Source organism: Saccostrea echinata, unplaced genomic scaffold (assembly GCF_033153115.1).
Source record: "Saccostrea echinata isolate AGI-Se365-2 ecotype Australia unplaced genomic scaffold, CSIRO_AGI_Sech_v1 ptg000060l, whole genome shotgun sequence".
Lineage (NCBI taxonomy): Eukaryota > Metazoa > Mollusca > Bivalvia > Ostreida > Ostreidae > Saccostrea > Saccostrea echinata.
In genome coordinates, this window is record NW_026889809.1 from 2,384,064 (window position 1) to 2,407,818 (window position 23,755).

At 34.9% G+C, this 23,755-nt stretch overlaps 1 protein-coding gene across 1 annotated transcript; it reads left to right on the forward strand.

The window, feature by feature from the left end:
- Positions 1-587: 587 nt before the first annotated feature.
- LOC133174917 (transient receptor potential cation channel subfamily A member 1-like) lies at positions 588-22,807 on the forward strand. The gene is made up of 29 exons (XM_061310008.1): positions 588-862; positions 5,616-5,769; positions 6,321-6,477; positions 6,741-6,919; positions 7,392-7,499; positions 7,641-7,749; positions 7,854-7,957; positions 8,108-8,155; positions 8,267-8,391; positions 8,582-8,630; positions 8,705-8,899; positions 8,988-9,071; positions 9,213-9,295; positions 9,380-9,541; positions 9,725-9,836; positions 10,449-10,618; positions 10,712-10,796; positions 10,888-11,025; positions 11,689-11,759; positions 12,309-12,498; positions 13,908-14,024; positions 15,224-15,390; positions 15,992-16,052; positions 16,302-16,370; positions 21,406-21,579; positions 21,745-21,813; positions 21,967-22,080; positions 22,225-22,346; positions 22,660-22,807. The coding sequence occupies exons 1-29, from the start codon at positions 588-590 to the stop codon at positions 22,805-22,807; spliced, it is 3,639 nt and encodes a 1,212-aa protein (XP_061165992.1).
- The last annotated feature ends 948 nt before the right edge of the window (positions 22,808-23,755 follow it).

Sequence of the window (23,755 nt, forward strand, 5' to 3'; positions counted from 1 at the left end):
TTTCTGCTTGTCAGATATTTTGGGAAGAAGTGCCCCCCCCCCCCCCCCCTTGTCCTGCGGACCTTCTGGTCGAGTATATTCTGATAAATTCAGAGGACTGTATTTAGAGCATACTAGTATATGTTGCTTAATTCAGCTAAGATTCTACATAAATTATCTGTCATGATTACAATGCTCAATCAATAAAATCAATCAGCCTTATCCTCCACCTTTAAATTTATAATGTTCGCTCTAAGGTTTAATGTAAATTAAGGAGGCTTCTATCGATGGTTTATTGACATTAATTTCGAAATTTAGTCGAGTACTGGCCATTTAAAAATGATATGGCACATTAGGACAAATCAAGGTTTAAATCAGGTTGTGATTTCCACATGTTGATTTCAAAACATGAGCAATACCATAGAGCTCGTGTGCCCTTTCAACTGGATTAATTTCTAAAATGACTTAGTCGGACAAGGTCACAAAACAGACCGAAAAATGACGTGAAAGTTAGAGGGAAACTTTAGAAAAAATAGAAATTTACTCGAATTTTCGGATACTAAATGTGAATACGATTGATGAAAAGCTTTGGTGGATCTAATCGAAATATGGAGATGTCTGATGTTGAACCAGAAGGGATACCTGTAGTCGGAATAACGGTAAAGGACGAGTCAGCAGGAGGGGGAGACACATCTATCAGAAATAACCAAGAGTCACCTGTCGTCAGAATTACGGTAAAAGACGAGTCAGCAGGAGGGGGAGACACATCTATCAGAAATAACCAAGAGTCACCTGTCGTCAGAATTACGGTAAAAGACGAGTCAGCAGGAGGGGGAGACACATCTATCAGAAATAACCAGGAGTCACCGATCTCCTCCCCCAGGTAAGACACAGAGTCAGTTCATAAGAGGCTATAAAGATCAGCGGAAAATACAGTATGTTTTTATTATTTTTAATTTGTTTTAAATAGATGGTCTTTTATTTCAATGGAATGGGTATAAGGAAATTATAATGCTTTCGCATTTCTGATGCTATTATTTATCATATTAAATTGTTGAAATATTTTGTCCTCCAATTAATATTTTAAGGTAGTCCAATCCCCAGGCTCTGAAAATTAGCAGTTAAGAAATAGAAAATGTCAATATTTAAAATATCTCTGAATTCTGAAAGAAATATGTATTTTTCCATGCTATAACTTCATAGTTCATCATTATAACTAATTATATTATAGAAGGTAAATTACCATATCTCAAATATATTTTCGGGAAATGTGAATAACAGCACCAGCTTTTATCAGTGATTGCACATAAAATAAACAGGTTATAAATTATAAGGAGAATGAGAGGGTGTGAATTTATGAACCACAAACATATCTATACAGAAAATTTTGATTGTAGGTAATCTATTTACTGCAGAAACTGTAGCGTTATGATTTTATATTTCAGTAGTCTTTGTTTATAACATTTTTCAAATATTTTTTTTTTTAACAAAAGTTTGCTCGTTTCTTTGAATTAAAATGCACACAGATAATAACGTTTCAAAATTATGGAGAGATGACATTTATTTTCCCAGTGACAATTGATGGCAACATCAATGTTTTCGTGTGTCCATCTGTTACAGTCAAAGCATTTAATGATAGACAATGGGCGGGTACAATTCGACACAGACGTCCAAGAAAACATTGGATTGAAATTCTAGTTTGAAATTCATTTTCAACCCACCCCAGCTACACTAGAAGGCACGGTGTTACTGATTGACCCAGAAGACAAATAATTTCAATTTTGGAGTAGTTTGAAATTTGTATAAATCAGAATTTTCTGTCTACTGATTTTAAAGAAATATAAAGGGGCAAATACTAGTTTTTGATTTCTGTTTGGTATGTGTGTGTTGGGGGGGGGGGGGGGGTGAGGGGGGCTGAACGATCTTGGAGATAAAGAAGAAAGTTTAATTCATTAGTTTGTACAATCCCTCCCTGTTTTTGTTTGTCAAACATTTTTCAGTGAAGACATAGCTAAAACAAAACTATCTCTTGTCATCCTAGAAATAAATATATTCTGTCATGTGGAGGCATGATCTGTCTCGACAGTTTTTGACAGCCCCCCCCCCCTTCTAGAATCAAATGGCCATCCCCTGAAAAAATAACCTCTATCTTCCTTGACTTTTAAGTGTTCTTAAAATTATAGGCTAAAAAACTCGTATAAATATGAATTTCAAATAACGTGTAATTGGGAATTGAAATTATTTGTCTTTTGGATCATACATTTACACTTTGCGTTTGAAAACAGCTCAGGTGGATTGCAAATGAATTTCAAACTAGATTTTCAATCCACTGTTTTCTCGGACGTCCGTGTTGAATTGTACCCGCCCATTTTATTGTCTATCATTAAACGTTTTGTTTGTAACAGATGGAAATAACGTAAGCTGCATATTTCCAATCTTGCCAGTTAATGTTGTGCGGTCTTATATAGGTGTCATGGCGGATGTGACCGGTCAACAGAGGTTGCTTGCTCCTCCTATGCACCTGATCCCACCTCTGGAGTTTCAGGGGTCCGTATTTTATACCCTGTACACAAATTTGTATTGTTTTAAAGAACTTTGAGATCATCACTAAAGCCATCTTTAAAAAATTGTTTGGTTGCCCTCTCCCGACCGACTGGCTAAAAATGGCCCGACTCAAAACTTTTTTCAACCCCCAGAAAGCAATTATATTTTTATGCACTCTGGAAAATAGATTTTGAAAATTCAGCATTGAAATTAAAATGCTCTGGGAAAAAAGAATTTCTCACCTACCTACCGACCCATTTTTTTTCATCCTCAGTTGGGAGAGAGCAAACGAACATTATTTTAAATTAAATCATTATCTTCATTTTTTTTCTTTAGAAAATTGAGATATGGCTTTTCTGGGGGTATTATTAATATGTTTATTCTTCAATTAATGAAATGGATCATTTAAAAAGATAAACAAATATTTGATATCAGAATAAAAATAAGAATCAACAGGGCATTGTAAGAAATGCCGGACCAGAAATTAAGGCTTTGAGAGAATCAATTTCAGAATGTATAAACATAACAACTCGCAACGAAAATCATTATGCTAGATATTAGATTGTAAAACAGTCTGCCTTGATGTTAAACAGTTCTGTTAATGAATTTCTGGAAATGCTTCATTATCGCCATAGAAAGGATGTATCGATTTCATAGCTGTTAATGTACAGACATCATAGCAAATTTTTGAAGATGAACCCAAAAAATAAATAGATGAATCGTCACTAATTGAAATCAATTCACTTGTCAGTATTTGAACAAAGATATAATTTTTACAAATTACGGTCTCCTTTGTTCTAGATTTGGAGACAATGAACATTTTGGACATATTTATTGGATGCAAATATGTAGAAGAAAAAGTTTATTTTAAGATAGTCCCATCGTCAGGTTCTGAAAAATCAGCAGTTATATAAGTAATTAAAAATACTCACCAAAATGCCTCTGAATTCACAAAGTAATGTCTATTTACTCACAGTATTTCTTGTAAGTTTATCATTATAGTAAATCATATTACATAGAGAATATTAACAAATCTCAAATATATTTCCAGGAAACGCGAATAAAAGCACCAGCTATGCATTTTCTCATTGATCAACAAATATATCTATCCTAAAATAATAAATCGTAATAACGACCTTTTATCTCGTTATTAAGACTTTTTTCTCGTTATTAACATTTTTTTCATTTTTCTAATTTGACCCTTCTAGGTTTTCGTAATTTAGAAAGTAAAACATTGCAGGACATCACAGATAACTTATATTTTATCTTAGGCTAGATTGAAGGAATTCGATTTCTCTATTAAAGCTGTACAGTATTTATTTTTGTATTTTAATTGGATACAAATCTCAACTTTTTACAAGACGTTTCTTAGATTTCAAAGAACCTCGAATCATATTGAGATGCATGAAAATAGAATTGTTGCAAGAAAAGATTCCAATTTCAAGCCCATTTTGAGACTTTTTCATTTAAATAATGAATTTAAGAGTTATCGTTCCTGGCTGAGGAGCGGATATCCTTAACGGAAATGTACATACAGTAAAAAAAAAAAATAAATGATAATGATTATTAACTGAACAACAGAGGCAAATTAAAAAAAGGAATAACATAATAGGTCTTGTTAAATAAAAAGGTATGTTATATAGAAAATATTTAACAATTTTACGTCTACTCTGACGTCAGATTCTCTAAAACGGCGTCGACACGTGCACTAAGCAATACTGTGCAATTAACCAATATGAATATGATTATCGCTTTAATTATTAATATTCTAACAGTCTTCCATTACTGTAAGATTTGTATAATTGCTAGTTCGGACAGTAAAGGGTGTATTTGGCAATATACCCCAATCTAATGCCAAATAGTTCTGAAAGAAGACTTAACCAATACGAAAATCATCAACAAATTAATCATTAATACAAATGTATTCTATAAAATGACCCACAATCTATAGAGACTAGCACTCAATCTGACATTTAAAAGCATGTTTGATTTCATAAGTGGACGTTATAATCCATTCATTTTCTTACACCAGTGTTATATGTATGCGTCAATGGATAATTTAGATTTGTGTTAGTCAACGTATTATCATATTATGGGACCTTTTATGAAATATAAATACTTTCAGAAATGTCATAGAATTGTTAAAAAAAAGTTTTACGTCGTATAAAACGTTTATTGACATAACCCAGGGCAAAATACAAATGATATGATTGTTTACAGAGACCCTTGAGATGAATTTTTCCCAAAGAAAAACATAATCGCTAATGGCTTTTTACAGTAATATTTGCCATGTATGATTAATATCCATCAGGACTATAATGAAATGTCTTCCAAACATCGTTAACATCAGATCAGCATAAATACCTTTGAGCCTTCAAATCAAAGTGTTTATCAATTATTAATTGTTACAAGAATTCCTGTTATTGAGTACTAGCTGTCTTTTAATGTAGAGTTTTTGTTTGAACCATTACCATCGTTTATACTAAGGCTTATGAGGGTCTCAATCCTCTGCAAAATTTCAAAATGTGAATATCACCATTAGAAACAGGGGTACAAGGCCGTAACTACCATTGAGGCAAGTGAGGCAAATGCCTCAGTTAAAAATTCAGAGTTTTCTGAAAAGTGAAAAAAGTTTTACTTTGAACTTTAATTCATTATGTGTGTCTTTGTACTAAATTAATACTTTCAACTTCGATCAGTTTCAATTTCCGTAAATCGATCATCTCACCAGGTACTTAATTCATAATAGTTTAGAAAGCATATAAAATTATTCAAAACGTGAAAACTTTCGAAGATTAAGTCTTTAATTTGCTAAAACCCATGGTTTCGGGAACTCCCCCATCCCCCGAGAATCCTTATCAGGACACTACCCTGGACCCGCTTGGGACTCGGGTGGCCCCCAGATCCCTTGCCTCACTAAAAATTTGAGCCTAGTAACGGCCTTGGGATATATTTGATATATATCTATATATCTATAGTTGAAAAGCTAAATTGAAATTAAATTTCATAAAAATATATAATACAGATGAATATTATCAAAAACAAAATACCGATTTTTTTGCACCAAGAGCTTTTTAAATTTTTTTTTGTAGAACAAACGGATATGTTCATGTAGAGGGTCCACAGATGGATTCCCCATCTAAGAGCCGACTACGCCAGGTGGTGGGGGCCTCCACTATCTACCCCGCCTACAAAAGAGGGGAGAGTGTGACGGGGGAAATGTTGACAGATATGTCTGTGTGGCAGGTACAGACACACAGAAAAACCCAGATAATATAGCGGGTTACTGCCATATATAGGAATAAATATACATACTGTCTGCTGCATAGCTAATAATGTTTTCATATTTTCTTTAATAATTAGTATGCCTGTATTTGCATGAAAAAAGAATACATATACAAAGGAACATAACATTACGAATCTTTTCATTTCTGAAATGAAATGGATGTTTCACATGCTATTGCTATTGTTTTCAATGCTAAGATTGTGAGATAACGGTTTCAAGCTTGTCGCTAACCCTGTTTTCGTCTTTTGACATAGGCAATACGAGATAATACTGTAGAAGCACAAATTTTCATGGGGATAAATGTTCGTTGTTTTGTCATCTAAGAAGGTTTCGTGGGCATAAAATTTCGTTGTTTCGAAAATAACTCATTTCTATATAATTATAGTCATATAAAAATTTCGCGTGGGACTTAATTTCGTTGATAATTGTTAACAACGAAATAAACGAAATTAAATCCCCAATGAATGTTTCTGTAGTAACAATAAGCCCCTGTTTTCGTCTTTTGACATAGGCTATACGAGATAATAGTACTAAGGCTCTGGACTGGTTACTGACGACAAAACCGGAAGTGAAGGGAGAAAAGGATTTTCACGGGAACACTCTTCTCCTGATCGCTGCTAAGTACAACCTCATCGAGTCTGCGCGTGTGTTGATATCCCATGGAGTCGGTAAGTGTTCGAAGGATCATTGTAAGATTACAAAGAACATTTTTACTGCATTGATCCTGAAGATGGATCCATCCGTCTACAATTTTATGACAAGAAATAAAAGTTCTGAAAAAAAATTAACTTATAAAACCTTGTGGTGATTTTTTTCATTTATGTATTTAAAGAATAAATTTTATTAAATTTAAATTTAAAAAGCCTCCATTAAGTGAGCATTCGGTTAGATAGTCTCCTAAAATTTGTATCTCTATGTATTATTATTATAGATATAAACGAAAAAAATCGGGACAGTGGAATCTCTCCCCTTCATGAAGCAGCCAAGTATAATTCTTTGGATGTTGGTCGTCTATTAATAGAATCAGGTTGTGACGTCATGATCCGTGACAACGAGGAAAAGACTCCATTACATCATTCCGCAAGAAGAGGTCGCAATAAAATGTTGGAGGTAATCTGCAACGAAAATATTCAGGAGAAAATAACAAGTTTTCCATTTAAAGGAAAATATTTTATTTTCAGCAGAAATTAGCAGAAATCGTAAACAATTTTTCATTAATGTTCGATTATTTTTTTCCGAACACTTACATGTACATGCACTTTGTATTAGTGAATCAACGTTTCTTAAATGAAAAAAGAAGATATTTGCACATCAGTTAACAAATTTGTAGTACATATGTACATTAAACACATTATAAAAATATTGAAATATATATGAACCTGCATTGCAATCAAAATACGTAATACAGCTTGTCGCGCAATGTGCGTGCATACACGTAAGTCACATTTGCCGGAAGTATTTAATGGATTCGACTGTAATTTGACGCAACCGAACAAGAAAAAATATCAAGAATTATAAAATAAAAAAATGAAACGAATATTGCCATTATTTATAAAAACAATTAATATGCTGATCTTTGTAGCTTCTTTTAAGTACTGGAATGACAGATATAAATGCCATGGACGAAGACAAAATGACTCCATTACACGAGGCTATCATTCAGAAACACGAGACCACAGCTACCCTGCTGGTAAAAGCATAATTCTACAAAACTAATGTAAAGATAAACTTAATTATTTCATGAGTAGACAAGAGCTTGTTACATTCTGATTGAAGTACCTCCAAAATTTATATAAAAATACTACTGGTATTAATATTTTCCTACCATTAGATGAACAGCGGGGCTGACGTCACGGCGACAGTTATAAATGGTCTGACGCCCTACATGTTTGCATCTGCTGTAGAATTAATAGACATTATGAACCAAATTTGGAAAATAGGTGATTATTTAAGGTCCTTATCTTATAAACGATTCTCTTCGTTCAGTTCATACAGTCTCTTTTATGGTAACTCTTCTCCTACCTATGTTATGTTTTTTTGATAGTACTGAAAAAAAGTGGTAGAACCAGCGCTCAGTCAATGGTAAACCAAAAAGATCTCTGGGGCGGTACGGCTTTACATATTGCTGTGGACAACACGACTCTAAAGGTACCCAAAGTCAGAACCCAACGGTGCATATCCTAACAAAGAGTAACCATTCTTCATAATTTTTACAGCATAACTAAGATCCTGATTTCTCCATCTGTATACGTGCATTTATTATGACAATGGAAACAGAGACATTGCCTTATTTTACAGTCTGTACAAGAAATCATCACGCACCATGGAGAACTCAATCCGACAAATGTAAGTCATTATACACAAGCATTGATACAGTTTATCAGAATTACACAGACGATTGGAAATGGAAATCATTTAGAATTAGAAGTCAATAAGAACTGTACTCTGTGGTTTTAGGAGACCGGACAAACCCCTCTTCATTTAGCCGCTATCAATGGTAGCCTGGAGATAACAGAGACGTTGCTGACCCACGGGGCGGCGGTTGGGGCCCGGGATAAAGATTCTTTTACCCCAATTCATAGGTACTACAAGAGTCTCAGAGCCAAAAATAAAAAGGAGAGAGAGAGAAAGAGAAAATAATATTAAGGACACAACTTTTTCTTAAATAATAATTAGTACATGGGAAAATAATAATGTTAGTTGAACTCAATACCGGATTCTCGAAATGCTTTAGATTTGCTACTTAAAACACTCTATTTTTTTCCATTATAGAGCCTGTTTGTATAACCGTTACCAGGTAGTCTCTGCAATAATGAACAAGGTACGTCTCAGTGATCTTTTTAGCAGCTACTCTAAGACAAAACAATGTAAAACAAACCAGTTGTTTCTCCGTAGGGTGGAGACATTAACCAAAAAACCAAAGAATCCCTGACGCCACTGATCCTTGCCTGCTGGAAAGGTCACCTTGAGACGGTAGAGTTCCTACTGACCAATGGTGCTCAGATAACAGTAGTAGACAATCTGATGAAGAATGCGCTCCACTGGACAGTAGAAAATGCCCATTTACAGGTCCTGTTGTACCTTTTAAAGGTGAGATTACACTGTGATATTATAGTTTGAAGAGGAGACAGTAGGTAAAAGACGTTGAGTATATTTTTTCATCGATTTTGCTCTTTAGAAATGCGACTGTGCTATGATAGAGGCCCTGGATTTTGCAGAGCAGACAATCACACACTACGCAGCCAAGCTTGGAAATATAGCGGTACTAGTTATACAAATGATTTTAAGGTCTGACATAAGAAGTTATACAGTTATTACAAGCTTAATAAATATTTTCATTTTAAATTTTGAAAGATATACATAATGCTATGTTTATATACATGTACCACCGTACATTTTACAGATTTTACAAGCCTTGATACATAATAAATGTAAGCTGGACGTTCGTGACATGGACGGTAAAACTCCCATCCATATCGCAGCGGAGTAAGTTATCAAGAAAATCATTCCATTATCAGAAAAACTTGACGAGGTACCGTTGATATTTCATAACTTCCTGTGCGTTTTCAGAAACGATAATGAGGCTGCAGTGGAGGCGCTGTACACAGCCAGCTGCTCTGAACTGAACGATGGCGACTCAGACGGACAGACACCTCTCATGTTGGCTGTTAAAGAAGGACAATACAGCACAGTTAAACTTCTGTTAACATTAGGGGCTGATATTTCACACAGGTTACCATATTACAGGATCAAATCATTTACAATAGATTTGAAGAGGATTTTTTTTCTTTATTCATAAACAAAGAAATCTACAAATAATTGACAGTATCAAAAATAAAAGACGTTTCATTTCAAAAAGAAGATCTATACATCAGTCTAAAGCTTAGAATATACCTGATGACTTTGTCCTTTTAGAGATGAGAACCTATGCACTGTATTAGGTACTGCTGCCCGTGAAGGTCACGTGAAGATAATGAAAACTCTGTTGGACCATTATGCTGATATAAACGCTGCAGATAAAGCCAAGGTGATCATCCAAAAATGGTTAAACATTAACATACTATAAAAATAAACAAATCTTAAACCTTATTGTTCTCTAGCCGTAACTGCGCAAATTTTCTACGATGGGATGTCAGTAAATAAGTGGTACAGGGGTGTCAAAAAATTACCTTCAAAAGAAATCACCTATTTGAATGCATTTGTAGAGACGTGCATTGCACGAGCATGTTGATTAACAACAATATTCATAAATATTCATTATAGAAGAAGACTTATGTCCACATATAACACAGTTCCACTTTTGCTTGACGATAACCGTTTTGAGTTAGGACTGCCTTTAATCATACCTTAATGTATTTCTGTAAAAGGTGTTATTCTCATGCTTATACGCATTCTTCTTCCATTTGATGCCAGAATTATGTCGCAAAACTGCATTTCATTCGAGTTCCCCTTTTTTGTTGAAATATATACTTCTAAATTTTGAATTTTTAGAATCAGCTTCTTGTAACCCAAGTATTATCTCTTTGTACGCAGTTACAGACCATACGAAATCACTTTGACTCTTCAGATCTGATATAATTGTTAAAACAGAATTTTAATATCTCTATGCAATTTCATAATAATTTTTTCCTTTTGCTAGAATACTCCATTACACATAGCTTCTAGCAAAGGCCATTTTGAATGTGTTCAGCTTCTACTGGACAGAAAGTCAGACGTATTATCCCAGAATAGTAACGGGAAATCACCGCTCGATTTAGCCTTAGAAAATAGACACTCCGAAGTCGCTGTTGTATTCATGAAATCAAAACGGTCAGCCTTACATATTATCATTTTTTGTTTGTTTCGATCGCATTCCGCGATTACATTTAGTTATAAATTGTAAATACTTTTTTTTTTACATAGATGGGTTGACATCGTTGGTCTCCGAGATTCTCGCGGTAAAACACCTGTAGACGCCATGATTCAGAAGTGTCCGGAAGCTTTTTCGGTAACTGAGACAAATAAACAAGAAATTGTAAAGCTTAAAATAAGACGCGAGACTAGATGTGATAATTTTCTTTGTTTATGTATTATGATAGATTGTTATGGAGAATTGCATACAATCCACTGGAGATTTCCCGGATAGCATAGACTTTACACAAAAACTCGACTTCCGGTTTATTGACCCAGGACCGGAAGACATCATGTGTAAAAAGCGAAGATATTATGCGTACGAGGTAATGTGAAACAACCTTTACCTGTTTTCAACTGAATGCATTCATTGCAGAAAAAAAAAAATTATGTAAGTAAGATAAATTTGGTCGATTTCCCGAAAATAGTGTATGATCGACTTTATGATCAGGTCAGTTAAATTTATAGATATATTTACATTTTTATAAAGCATTGCAGGGCCATTTTTATAAGAGAAAAGACATTACCACAAAACGTTGCATTAACTGAGTAGCTGTATACATATGTGTACATGCATTTTAAGGTCAGACGATATGTTCCTCAAATATCTGTTTTGTATATCTTCGTATTGTATGGAAAATATTCAAAATTTTAAACACCTTCTGAATTCTAAATTGGTTTCTATTTGTCTTTAAAAAATTGAAACACTATAAAATGTGATATAGGCAAATCAAGTTTTTTCCAAAAGGATTTTATAGGAAACAACATCTGATATCTTGCACAGATGCCTGGTAAGGTACCTCAATTTTTTGTGAGAAAACTTGTTAAGTAGAAATACTTCAATGACATAATCTTAGAAAAAATTATGTATTATGGAGGAACGTATTGTCTGTTCTTAAAAGCTAAAAAAAAGTCTGCATTTTATGTTACACCACAATTTTTTGTAAGAGAGAGAGAGAGAGATAATTTGTGGTTTCCATACTTTGCAGACCATGGTGAAACATGGCCGAGAGGAGTTACTGACACATCCTTTAGTTCAACAGTGCCTATTGTTAAAATGGTAATCTTTGTTTTATAGTATCCAAGTCTGTCCTACTAATACGTCAAATTAAAGGCCGATTATACCTCTAGCAGCTCACTTTCACACATACCTGAATCATAAATTGAACACGTAAAACTTACAGAAAGAGTTGGCCTTCATGTATAAATTAAGCTTTTCGTTATCTGTAATTATTGCCAATCATTATCTATAATTATTGAATACTATTATCTGTAATTATGGCCTTTTATAATTTGTAATTATTGCCTATAAATATCTGTAATAATTACTTATAATTATCTGTAATCATTGCCTATCTTTATCTGTAGTTATTGCCTATCCTTATCTGTAATTATTGCCTATAATTATCTGTAATTATTGCCTATAATTATCTATAATTATTGCCTACATTTGCCTGTAATTATCGTCTATAATTATCTGTAATTATTGTCTATAATAATCTATACTTATTGCCTATAATTATCTGTACTTTTCCCCTATAATTATCTGTAATTATTGCCTATAATTATCTGTACTTATTGCCTATAATTATCTGTAATTATTGCCTAGGAAGAAGTTTGGTCGCCCGGTGTACTACCTGAACGTCCTCTTGTTCATAGTCTACCTCACGCTGATTAATGTCTACTGTATAACGATGCCAAAGATTACCACAAACCTCCTGGACAATGTCCGGCGATGTCCGATTATTCTAAACTCTTCCATGTTACAGAACCAGACGGTGGTCAACCATTATATTCAGGTGTGCTTGTGAATTGTTAGGACAGAAATGTTGATGGTAAACTCATGTTGAACTTAAAGATCACGAATAAACAGAGGAGGTTATAATTAGAAATACACATGTATTTGTTAATGAATAAGATTTAAGATAAATATATGAATGAAAGTGAAGATTCAAACAATATTCCCTTAAAGTTCTACAGAAGACTTTAAAACCAAGAGAAGACAAATGTCTGTACTGTATATGAATTATTTCTTTAAAGCAATATGAGCTGAAATTTTCATATAAGAAATTTTTATATGAAAATGTCATTTCCTATTTCAATGACAGAAAAAATGAAGAGCTATAAACGTGCTATTCATATTTGTGGAGGAAATATTATTTAGAAGCTCTTAATTTTTCTTCCGATAAATATTACCGCTCAGTTTAAAGGTGCATAGACACAGATTTGAAGTTTATATTTTCTCAAATTTTCTGTATAATATCACAACTTATATATTGCTATAGCATTTCACACGAAAATAAAATTAAAAACTTATTTAATCTGGAAATTATTGAAACTACGAATTTCGGGAGGCGTTTGATTAACACATCCTTGCGCTTTCACAATTTTTAATTTTATCCTAAATACTTAAGAAAAGTAGCAATTCTGTTGTGTTTTAATGAATAATATTACATCTATAATCCAGAAAATTCAGAGTAAAAATGTGCGAAATTCAAGCAAAACCCACTCACTTAAGTATTGTCAGCCCGTGCTCAGTGTTGTGTAGTTGTGTACAGAGTTAAACAAATTGAATACATCCGTGAAACGTAAACTGTTTTTGTAAACAGGGCACGAGCTCTGTTGTTGTTAATGTTTACGTTTCACCGGGTGTGTTCAATTGTTAAACTCTGCACACACCACTGAGCACGGACTGACAATACTGGTGAGAGGATTTTGCTTTCTACATTTCTACTATGAAATTTCTGCATTATAGTTTTGATATTTTTCATTAATAATCAACAAAATTGCTACTTTTCTAAAGTAATAAGGATAAAGTTAAAATTTGTGAAAGTGCAAGGTTGTTTCTATCAAACGCGTCCAGAAATTAGAAGTTTCACTAACTTCCAGATCAAATAAGATCTTTATCAAATTTTCGTATGAAATGCTATAGCAACATATAACTCATGAAATTATACAGAAAATTTGAGTAAATATTAACTTCAAATCTGTGTCTAAGCACCTTTAAGGCTTCTTAATCATAACCCTAACCCTGTGCATGCAGAATTATCAAAATAGCACAATTTTGCTTTAATTTTAAAGCAAAATAAATAAAAATTCTCAAAAAATGCCACTCATATTGCTTTTAAAGTAGTATTCAATTGAAAAAATTATCAAAATTGTAATACAGAAATCAGATTTCAGAAATCCACATTATGTCTCTTTTCAGAATGGCCAGCTTTCCAACATCTACATAGAAGACGAAAACCTTACAATCTTGTTGTCGATGCTGTTCGCCATTATGATCTTTTTTTATATTAGAGAGGGCATCAGTATGTACGCAAGGGTAATATATATTAATTAACCTACAGGAATCTTTCTTAGCTATAGTTGGACATGAAAGACAATATAATGCACCAAGTTACATTCATTTAAGTCTCGATTTCGAAGTTATGACTGGACAAGATTTTAATATTCTGTTGTCCAGTAGCCTTGGTCTTTACAATATGTCCTTGAGTAAATATGATAAAGCATTGGATCAATGGCAAAAATATGCTAGAGTTTGACAAGTGAATTTTTCCCCATTTAAATGTTTTGAAAACATTTACAGATGCAATTTTTATTACAGATTACCTTGACATTATAAATATGCCTCCACTGCCTCTGTTATTTCTTTACACAGCCAAAACTAAATGAGGGTTCTCTGATTGGAGTTCTATCAGTCGTCCGTCTATCTACAATTTTTCTAATTTTTAACCTTTTTTCTCGAAGAACTTGGTCAATTTTAATTAAACATAATAAGAAACATTCTTAAGAGGGACTAAAATTTGTTGAAATGAGAACCATATTCTTATATAAGTCGGAATGATTCATTATTGTAAAATAGGGTTTTCTTTTGCATAATCGTCCACAGGCGTCGGAAGCAAATTGAAAGGGGGGGGGGGGGGCTAAACCAACAACAACAAAAAGTCTGTGGAGTTAAGCCCCAATTTTCAATGCCTATATTATGTCTATCTTTGCAAAAAATGGAGGGGAAAGCCCCCCTACAACACCCCTTCCACCTGTTCCGCCGCCTATTTCGTTTGTGCAAACATTATAACTGGGGTTATGATAGGGTAAGTAGAAGAATACAGTTTTACCCGAGATTTCAGAGCCTTTCTTAAAAGCAAGTTTGAATTTCTTAAAGAAGCATCGGAATTTACAATATAAATTTATTAAAAAATTAAAACTTTATGTTAGGGCAACAGTTAGGCCTTTCATTCATGTATATATTTGTCAGGAAGGAAAACGTGACTCAGGTGAGCCCTGTAGCCCACGAACGTCTCGTATATTTTTTGTAAAGTGAATTCATTAATGATACTGAATAACATTTCATATTTTGAAGAGAAAAAAATTACGTTTACTTTGAACTTAAAACTCTATTCAAAATATGATCATTATATTAGATAAAATACTTTAGCATTTCGAAATGACAAAATCTGAAATATTAAATGAATAACAGTTTTTCCTCACCACTGATTGGTCAGTTTCTTTTCTGTTGTCCAGCGATTGCAATACTTCCTGATACCGTTTAACTACGCGACGTGGATAATGTTGATAGGGACTACGGCGTCCTTGAACCCTGTAAACTACATCCCGTGTGAAAGTCAGTGGAGGGCAGCCTGGATTGCTACACTGTCTGCCTGGGTCTGCTTAATTTCCATCCTCAGGGCGTGAGTCGGCATTTCTAATATAAAAATAAGATTTGTTAATAGCTTAGATTGTTAAAAGGCTTAAATGAACTTTTCTGATTGAAATGTGTTCCTTGTCCGTCTGTCTATATGTCTTGTGTTATCTGTGCACAAGTGGACAGATTTTACCAAATTGGAAAAGTTAAGCATCCATGGCTAAAAGGAAATTCAAGTTTATTCAAATGAAAGACAGAATCACTTTCAAAGGCAGTTGGTTTTTAAAACAAAAAAGAAAAATTAGGGCAGAAAATGTTCCGTAAAAAAATTCTTCTCGAGAAAACACTGGGTCAAGCAAACAAAATTAAAGAAAACTTAATGTTCAAAGACTCATTCAAACAGTAGCCTTCCAAGTTTACGATAAGGCCATAATAGGTGTTCATGATTTTTTTTACATAGGAGTATGAAAAACAAATAAGTTGTTTGGGGTCAAAGATTAAATGATGTTTGAAAGAATTGTTGAAAAAACACCTTTCTAAATATTAACGAACTGACATATACATCTTTTAGTTGCTGAACTAATAGGCGAGTGTTTTTGCATAAGGTTCCTTGTATGGTTGTTTAAATCTTTTTTCTGTCCCTGTAGACTTGACGTGGTCGGGATATATTTCGTCATGCTAGAACAAGTGTTCCAATCTTTACTCAAGGTAGTTTTTTTTTCTTTTAAACTTTACTGGTCAAAGACCGTCGGCTGTCTAGATAGATCTTTCTTCAAAATACTATTCCTTTAGGTGTTTTTCATATAAGAAAAAAACATGGTATAAATTTAGATATTAAGATATATTATTCAGTCAATGGATATTTGATATAGACGAAAAAAAAAATGTCAAGAACTCGTTTCATTCTCCTTCCCATGTGTATTGTATTGGTCCTATTTTTTTTTCATTCCCATTCAGGTGTGCGTGGTCTTGGTCCTATTTTTGTTGGCCTTCTCTCAGGCTTTTTTTATCACCATGGCACAAACGGTAAGAAAAACCAGAAGTTTATTTCAGTATCTATATTTACCTGCATCGAACATTTAGCAATATGTTACGGACTCCCACTACTCAGCCAGAATTAGAACGAGTTATCTTCCCTTAACCCACTCTCTAATACCCGCAACCGGGTACCTCAGTTTATGTTCGGGCAGCCATTTTGGTTTCACGCGGTGTTTTTCTCCGGTGAAATTTTTCAGGCATTTACCTACTACTTTGCTTATATCATTCAAATAATTGGTTTAACTTTAAATTCTAAAGTTTTTGATCGTTATTGTGTTTTTTTGGCTGTGGTTTAGTTTGTGTTGTTTATTTTGCCGTAAATTACTAAGGTCAGTACTGACCACGTGTAGTATAATTGGTAAGCACGGCAGCCGAATCCTATAAAGAATGCAAGCGATGCCGCAGAGAGATATCGTACATCAACGATCACGAAGAATGTTAACGGCATCGTTCATGTTCAGAATCTAGTCTTTGCAGGCTAAGGCTTGGTCGAAAGACAAACGGACCGCGGTTAGAGAAAACATAAACAAAAAAGCAAGAAATCTGCCACAATGTCTAAAGCCCCCGAGGAAAGTAAGACAGCAACACAGTCAGATTCTTATAAAGGTAAGAAAGTCGCTCTGCCGGGGGAAAGTTCTCAGAAGAATATTCCGATTATCTAGAGTAATCAAGCAGCTAAGTCTGCTGTGGAAGTTCGGAATGTTCTGTCCTCGGAACAAATTCCTAAAGCAAACAACACACCTGAGGCCTGTTCAACAGAGCGAACGTCCACGAGCGCTCGCCTAAATTCCTTATCCTTTCAACAGAAATGTTGGCGAGCGCTCGCGAGCGTTCGCGCTGTTGAACAGGCCTCTGTTATGGCCAGTCATTCCTATGACATATTGGACCACTGTTTGACCGTTCCGTTCTCGGAACACGAGAGCCCTAACGTTAGGCAAGGTCATTCCCATGACCTATCAAGCCAGAATATTTCAACTCCTGTTGGAATTGCAAATTTTCTTCCATTTAATATGGATCAGACATCACAAGGGCAAATGCCCTTTATGTTTCCCCCATGGATGATGGGAAATATGCAGGATGTTATAGATAAAAGAATATCTGAATTGTTGTCAAGACAAGTGCCTGTCGAGGTATACCTAAACAATTAGACAGGAGAGAGTCTGGTACTAAGCACAGGAGATTTAACAAGTTTCAACCCCTGTCAGATAAAGTTTCAGATTCTCCAGAAGAGTCTGAAGATGAAAGGGATGTTGTTCAAATCGTCAAATGAGTCGTCAAATGAGTTTGATGAAGTGTAAATACGCTCCGAGACAGATCATTCAAATTCTCCTCTTCCTTGTACGTCGAAAGATGACTGGAAATGCTTCGTCTCAAAAGTGGCGTTGGACCTAGGCATACCTATGAAGGAAAAGATATTAGAAACAGAGTACAAGTCTTATGTTGCCGAGCGTATATTAAAACAGTCTGGTCTGCCTTTGGAAGGCTCAGTTATGTACATATTGGAAAAGGTTGAAAAAAAATAGCAGGACAGGGGGAAAGATTAGATGTTTCCTGTCACATGATGACCAAAAATACATGGTGGATGAGGATCACTTTAAAAAGTTTTGTACCTCTCCGCAGTTAGATGAGAACATTGAAGAATGTATCATGAGTTCTGCTGAATCAAGAAGCCAAAGGAGTACAATGCCTTACAAATTTAACAATAAGACAATTGAGTCTACAAATAATGAGTTCAGAAGAATAGACATGAGCTCAAGACTCTTGCTTAGACAAATTATGGCTTATTGATTACTATAGCTACATACTTAGACAGAGCAGTTTCTGACGAGGACAGGCATGAGGCTACCCAGGCTCTATGTCAGCTTTTCCAGTAAATGGCAGATGTGACTGCCAGAGTGATGCTGAACTCTGTTACTATGGGAAGGGGTCTTTATCTTAATGATGTCCCTCATTTCAAGATGGAAACTTTCCGATCAATTCCACAAGCAGTAAGAAAAGGAGATTGAACAATTTCAATAGACCTGAAGGAAGCATACTTTCATGTTCCCATCTATCCACATCACAGACGGTTCTCTCGGTTCTGTTTTCAAGGAATGCATTACCAGTTCAGAGTAATGCCATTTGACTAGCAATAGCTCTCAGAGTTTTCATAAAGCTGATGGCTGTAATATGACTGTATTTGAGGTGCCCAGATGACTGTAATATGACAGTATTTGGGGTCTCCACAGATTCATATATACACTTACCTGGACAATTGGTTAATCAAGAGCCAACATCGTGAATTGCTAATGCATCAAAGCGAAATATTACTGAACTTGCTTCACAGCTTAGGTCTGTTAATAAATTGGCAAAAGTCTCAACTGATACTAACTCAGGAATTAGACTATTTGGGGGCGCACTTCAGTTTGAGGGTAGACTTGTACCCGTCAGAAGAAAGGTTTCAGAATCTTTCACAAGAAATTGCACAATTCCAGAGATCAGCATGGGTGCAAGCACACAGGTTTCTGGATTTAATGACAGCATGTATAGATTAAATCCCATTAGCTCGCTTACATATGCGGCCTATCCAATTTTATTTCCTGTCTTTATGGCAACCACACAAAGACAGATTGTTTGCCCTCAGGCCTGATACCCATCAGTCAAGATTTGGTCATTCATCTGGAATGGTGGACCAACAGAACGAATACATTCATAGTAGATCTTCTTTACCAGGAAGAGCCAGTAGTTCTATGGGCAGATAGAGCAAGGATGGGTTTGGGAGCCCATTAAGACACACTTCAAATTGCGGGGAAATGGAATGTGTCTAAACAAACCCATCATATAAACTGGCTAGAAATCAGCAGTTCAGGTGACCTAGATACAGTTTTTGTCCCAGATCAGGAACAAGCCAGTCCTCTTCAGGTGCAACAACTAAACAGTTGTCTCGTACATCAACAAGAAGGGAGGCACAAGATCATTTCTACTCTGTCTTCTGACCTGGGAGATTTCTTAGTGGGCGAAGAGGCACAATATTGTCCTTAGTGCAGCCCACATACCGGGAAAAAGAAACATCCTAACGGACAGTTTATCCAGAGGTCGATTTATGCATTTGACTGACAGAGTGAAGCCTGAATCAGAATATTGTGAGGAATATTTTTCAGAGATTCGAACCACATAATGTCGATCTGTTTACGACTTGGCAGAACAAGAAGCATCAAGTGTATTGCTCCCCATTTCCAATAGAATGAGCCTTTGCAACAGATGCACTTAGTGTAAATAGTACAGGGATGTATGCATACGCGTTCCCTCCTCCAGTTCTGCTCCACCTAGTTCTACAGAAAGAAGCTCAGGTACAATGCACATTGATACTGATAGCATGATTTGCACCACGTTGTTCATGGTATCCATTACTCCTGGGACTTCTCATAGATCATCCAAGAGAATTACCAGTAGTATCAAGAATGCTGACACAGAAAAGAGGTCAAGTGGTTCATCCAGATCCAGAAAATCTAAGACTAGTAGCTTGGAAAATATCCAGTATAAGCTTAAAAAATTTTTCTCAAGAGCTCAGAAATACATGGAAAAAAAGAGCAGAAGATCATCAACCAAAAGAGTTTATGATGCAAAACTGCGAGTTTACAAAGGCTGGTGAAGTGAACAATGTGTCAGTCCATATTCTTCCTCTGTGGAAGACAAGGCAAATTTCCTGGTATATTCACATGAAGCAAAGGGATGCAGGGCTTCCACTCTTGCTGGTTATAGGGCAGCAATTGCTACAGTCCACAAGCCTTAGGGTTGAAGTAAGAGTACACTCAGTCTCAGTTCTGAAAAAAGTTTGCCTAACTTGATAAAGGGAATTTTCAATTCTAATCCTTCCACTAAGCCCTTGTTACCTAATTGGGACTTACTCTCTGTGTTATGGGCTTTGACAAAACACCCTTTTGATAGATTTGAAATTTTTGACTTGGAAAACTGTATTTCTGGTGGCTTTGGCATCTGCGGCACGAGTAAGTGAAATACATGTCTTATCTATAAGGGAATCAAATTATAGAGAAGAAAGTACTGGTATTAGACTTCTTCCTAATTTACAATTCTTAGCTAAACCCCAACGTCTTGGTAAGGCATGGAATCCAATTTTTTTTATTCCCAGATTTTACAGATTTGAAACAAAATCAAATGACCTGTTACTCTGTCCATGCAGATGTCTAAAGATGTACAGAAAGGGAACAAGGGATATAAGAGATCAGAATGATCCACTCTTTATTACATATCAAAAGAATTTACATAGGCCGGCAGCTAAAGGCTCTATATCTAGATTGATTGTTTCCCTTATAAGATATGTATATGAGAATTCAACAGAGCTAAACTTGGGAAAAGTTGGAGCACATGATACTAGACGCTTGGCTTCGTCTTGGGCCTTGCTTAATGGATCCTCACTCAGATTTTACAAGTAGCCCACTGGGCATTTGCGAATACATTTACTTCATTCTACTTGAAAGATGTGTTTTGGGGTGATGAAAACTTTGCCAGATCTTCCATTTTAAAGACAGGGTGAGTAGATTTTTATTTATTCTATTCTTTCCTCCTTTGGCTACAAATTCTGTTAGTTGCTAGATGTTTGATGCAGGTTAGTATAGATACTGAAATAAAACTGAGGGTTTTTAAGGTAAAACCCCTGTTTATAAGATATCTGTACTTACCTGCATATTCCCTTCCCACCTACCAACTATAGAGTTTTAGGGGTTATCTTTTATTTCCCTCACATAAACTGAGTTACCAGGATATCGGGTATTAGAGAGTGCATTAAGGGAAGATAACTTGTTCAAAAAATAATTGGGCATAGTAGTAGGAGTCCGTGACATATTGCTAAATATTCGATGCAGGTAAGTATAGATATCTTATAAACAGGGGTTTTACCTTAAAAAAACCCCATTCAAGCTGAAATAAAAATAACAGTAAAGAATTATTTGTATAGAAGATTGAGATACGATAAACCTGAATTCATGAAAACAAGCCTCATGTCACTTTATAAATCTCTTTACAGCCGGGTTTCAAGAAAGACCAGCCCTACCCCCTGACTGTTCTCTCCATGACCCTAGGGGAGATAAACTATATTGACAACTTTATGAGCGGTACAGATGCAACCTTCTATGTGGACAACCTCATTCTTTTTCTGCTCTTTGCTCTTATTATGCCAATATCACTGATGAACTTGTTGGTATGTCCTAGCTCTTCTCTGGTTTTAATAACAATTCCTGATTTTATCCATGTTCTTTTGATTTAAGAAAAACTTAAATAACTTTTTACCAGTATGCAGAAACTTAAATGTATATTATATTTGAAACATATTATAACTATATGTATATATGATTTTCTGATAAAGATTGGTATAGCTGTGGGGGATATAGAAAGTGTTCAGAAGAAGGCTTACATAACCAGACTCTCAATACAGGTATCAGTCTGTCAAAGAAAATATTGCATATTGACAAGAATTTTATTAACATCAGAAATAGTTCATGGTGATCAACATAAAGGCGCCTTCATGATCGCTGTGTTACATCTCTTCACTGATCTGAAATTCTCAGGAATATTTTCCTATTTTCAGATTGACTTCTTGTGCAATACCGAAGTCACTTTTCCCAGATATTTTCAAAAGAAGTTTTATAAAAGGAGCCACACAGTTATACCAAATAAAAATATGAACTCGAGATTTAATCAGGTAAAAATCTGTTTTTAAGTTTTTTATTTCTACTTCGTTAAGTTATTGAGATACCATCATTTAGGATATATATTTAATGTCAAACAAAACAGAATTTTTAAAGATGAAACGAGTTTATTCTTTAATTTACATTCCATTTTTCAGTTTTATAAATTTCTCTTTGGGGAACCGCATAACAGCCATACTTTTATACGTGAAGAGAAACCAGACTATATTAAAGAGAGTGTACAAAAACTGCAGGAGGATGTCCGAAAAACAAAGCAACAGTAAGTCACGTGGTCATTCTGAATGTTAAATAAGGCCTTACTATTGAAATACATCGTTGAAATTGAAAATTGTTGGTTGTCTTAACAGTTACAGCGTTAGTCACTGTCGTCAAATTGACACAAATTAGATTCTTATATTTTTATGCAAAATCAAGATTCAGATTTACATTCAGATTTGTAGTCATTAATTCCAAATAGTCATAACCAACATTTTTTTTATGAAAGCAAAGTGTATATCTGAAATGGTTTAAATACGGTGCTTTCCAAAATCAGAGCACGTCTGTGATATGCCGATTTGTTTTTAATTTGGCAGACTGGCGCAAGCGACATCGATGCAGAAGCAGTCTCTGGATTTACTAAAGCAGATGTGTGACCAGCTTAATGTCCATTATAAACTGGACAATATCTCACTAGTGGAATCTCACAAGACAGACATACACAGCAGACTCGACTTCCATTAGTCACTGAACTTCAGATAATCATAGTAGACTGGTCTACATATAGTCAGAGTAAACTGGTCTATAGATAGTCAGAGTAATCTGGACTACAGATAGTCATTAAACTGGACTACAGATAGTCATAGTAAACTGGTCTATATAGATTGTCATAGTAAACTCGTCTACAGATAGTCAGAGTAGACTGGACTACAGATGGTCAGTCTGGACTACAGATAGTCAGAGTAGACTTGACTTCAAATAGTCAGAGTAGTCTGGTCTACAGATAGTCATAGTAGACAGGTCTACAGATAGTCTGAGTAGACTGCACTACAGATAGTCATAGTAGACTTGACTACAGATGTACACAGTAAACTGGACGTCTAATTGTTACTGTACATTGAACATAAGGTATTCTTAATAGAGTGCTTGGTGATTAATTAGTTTATCATTGTTTATACAATGTACTTTGCAGGGTCGCAAAGGACAAAAATAGACAAAAGTCTACATGTAGATTAAATACAGTGCATCCTTTTACAAAATGAGGGGGGAAGTCGGAAAAATTTGACAGGGCTCAAAACCTAAAGCCTAAACCTAAAACTGGTATGTATAGGGATGGTGGCAGGTCCCCTCTACATTTCCTCTTCGTCTTACATTGCCTGTATTTATGCAAGATACTCAGTTGTTTCACTCAGTATAATTATCATCATATAAATCATATTAATTACTGGGGGCGGGGGGGGGGGGGGGGGGTTTACACATACCATGTTTGTTTTCTACTTATTTTTATTATCAACGAATAAATGTTATTACATTTGACAATCTGTGGTTGTGTTTTAATATTTTAAGTGATGTAAGAGTTTCTTTCTTTCCTTCTTTGTATTTTTATAACTTGTTCCACTGTGAGCCATATTTGTACTTGATACACATTTCTGTTTGGATCTCCATTTTACTTGTATTCGATTTTTCTTATGA

Excerpts from the sequence above, each read along its gene's own strand:
- LOC133174917 (XM_061310008.1), top strand. The coding sequence starts at position 588 with ATGGAGATGTCTGATGTTGAACCAGAAGGGATACCTGTAGTCGGAATA. Across the intron at positions 21,580-21,744 it reads TATCACTGATGAACTTGTTG|ATTGGTATAGCTGTGGGGGA; the intron begins GTATGTCCTAGC and ends TTTCTGATAAAG. Across the intron at positions 22,347-22,659 it reads GTCCGAAAAACAAAGCAACA|ACTGGCGCAAGCGACATCGA; the intron begins GTAAGTCACGTG and ends TTAATTTGGCAG.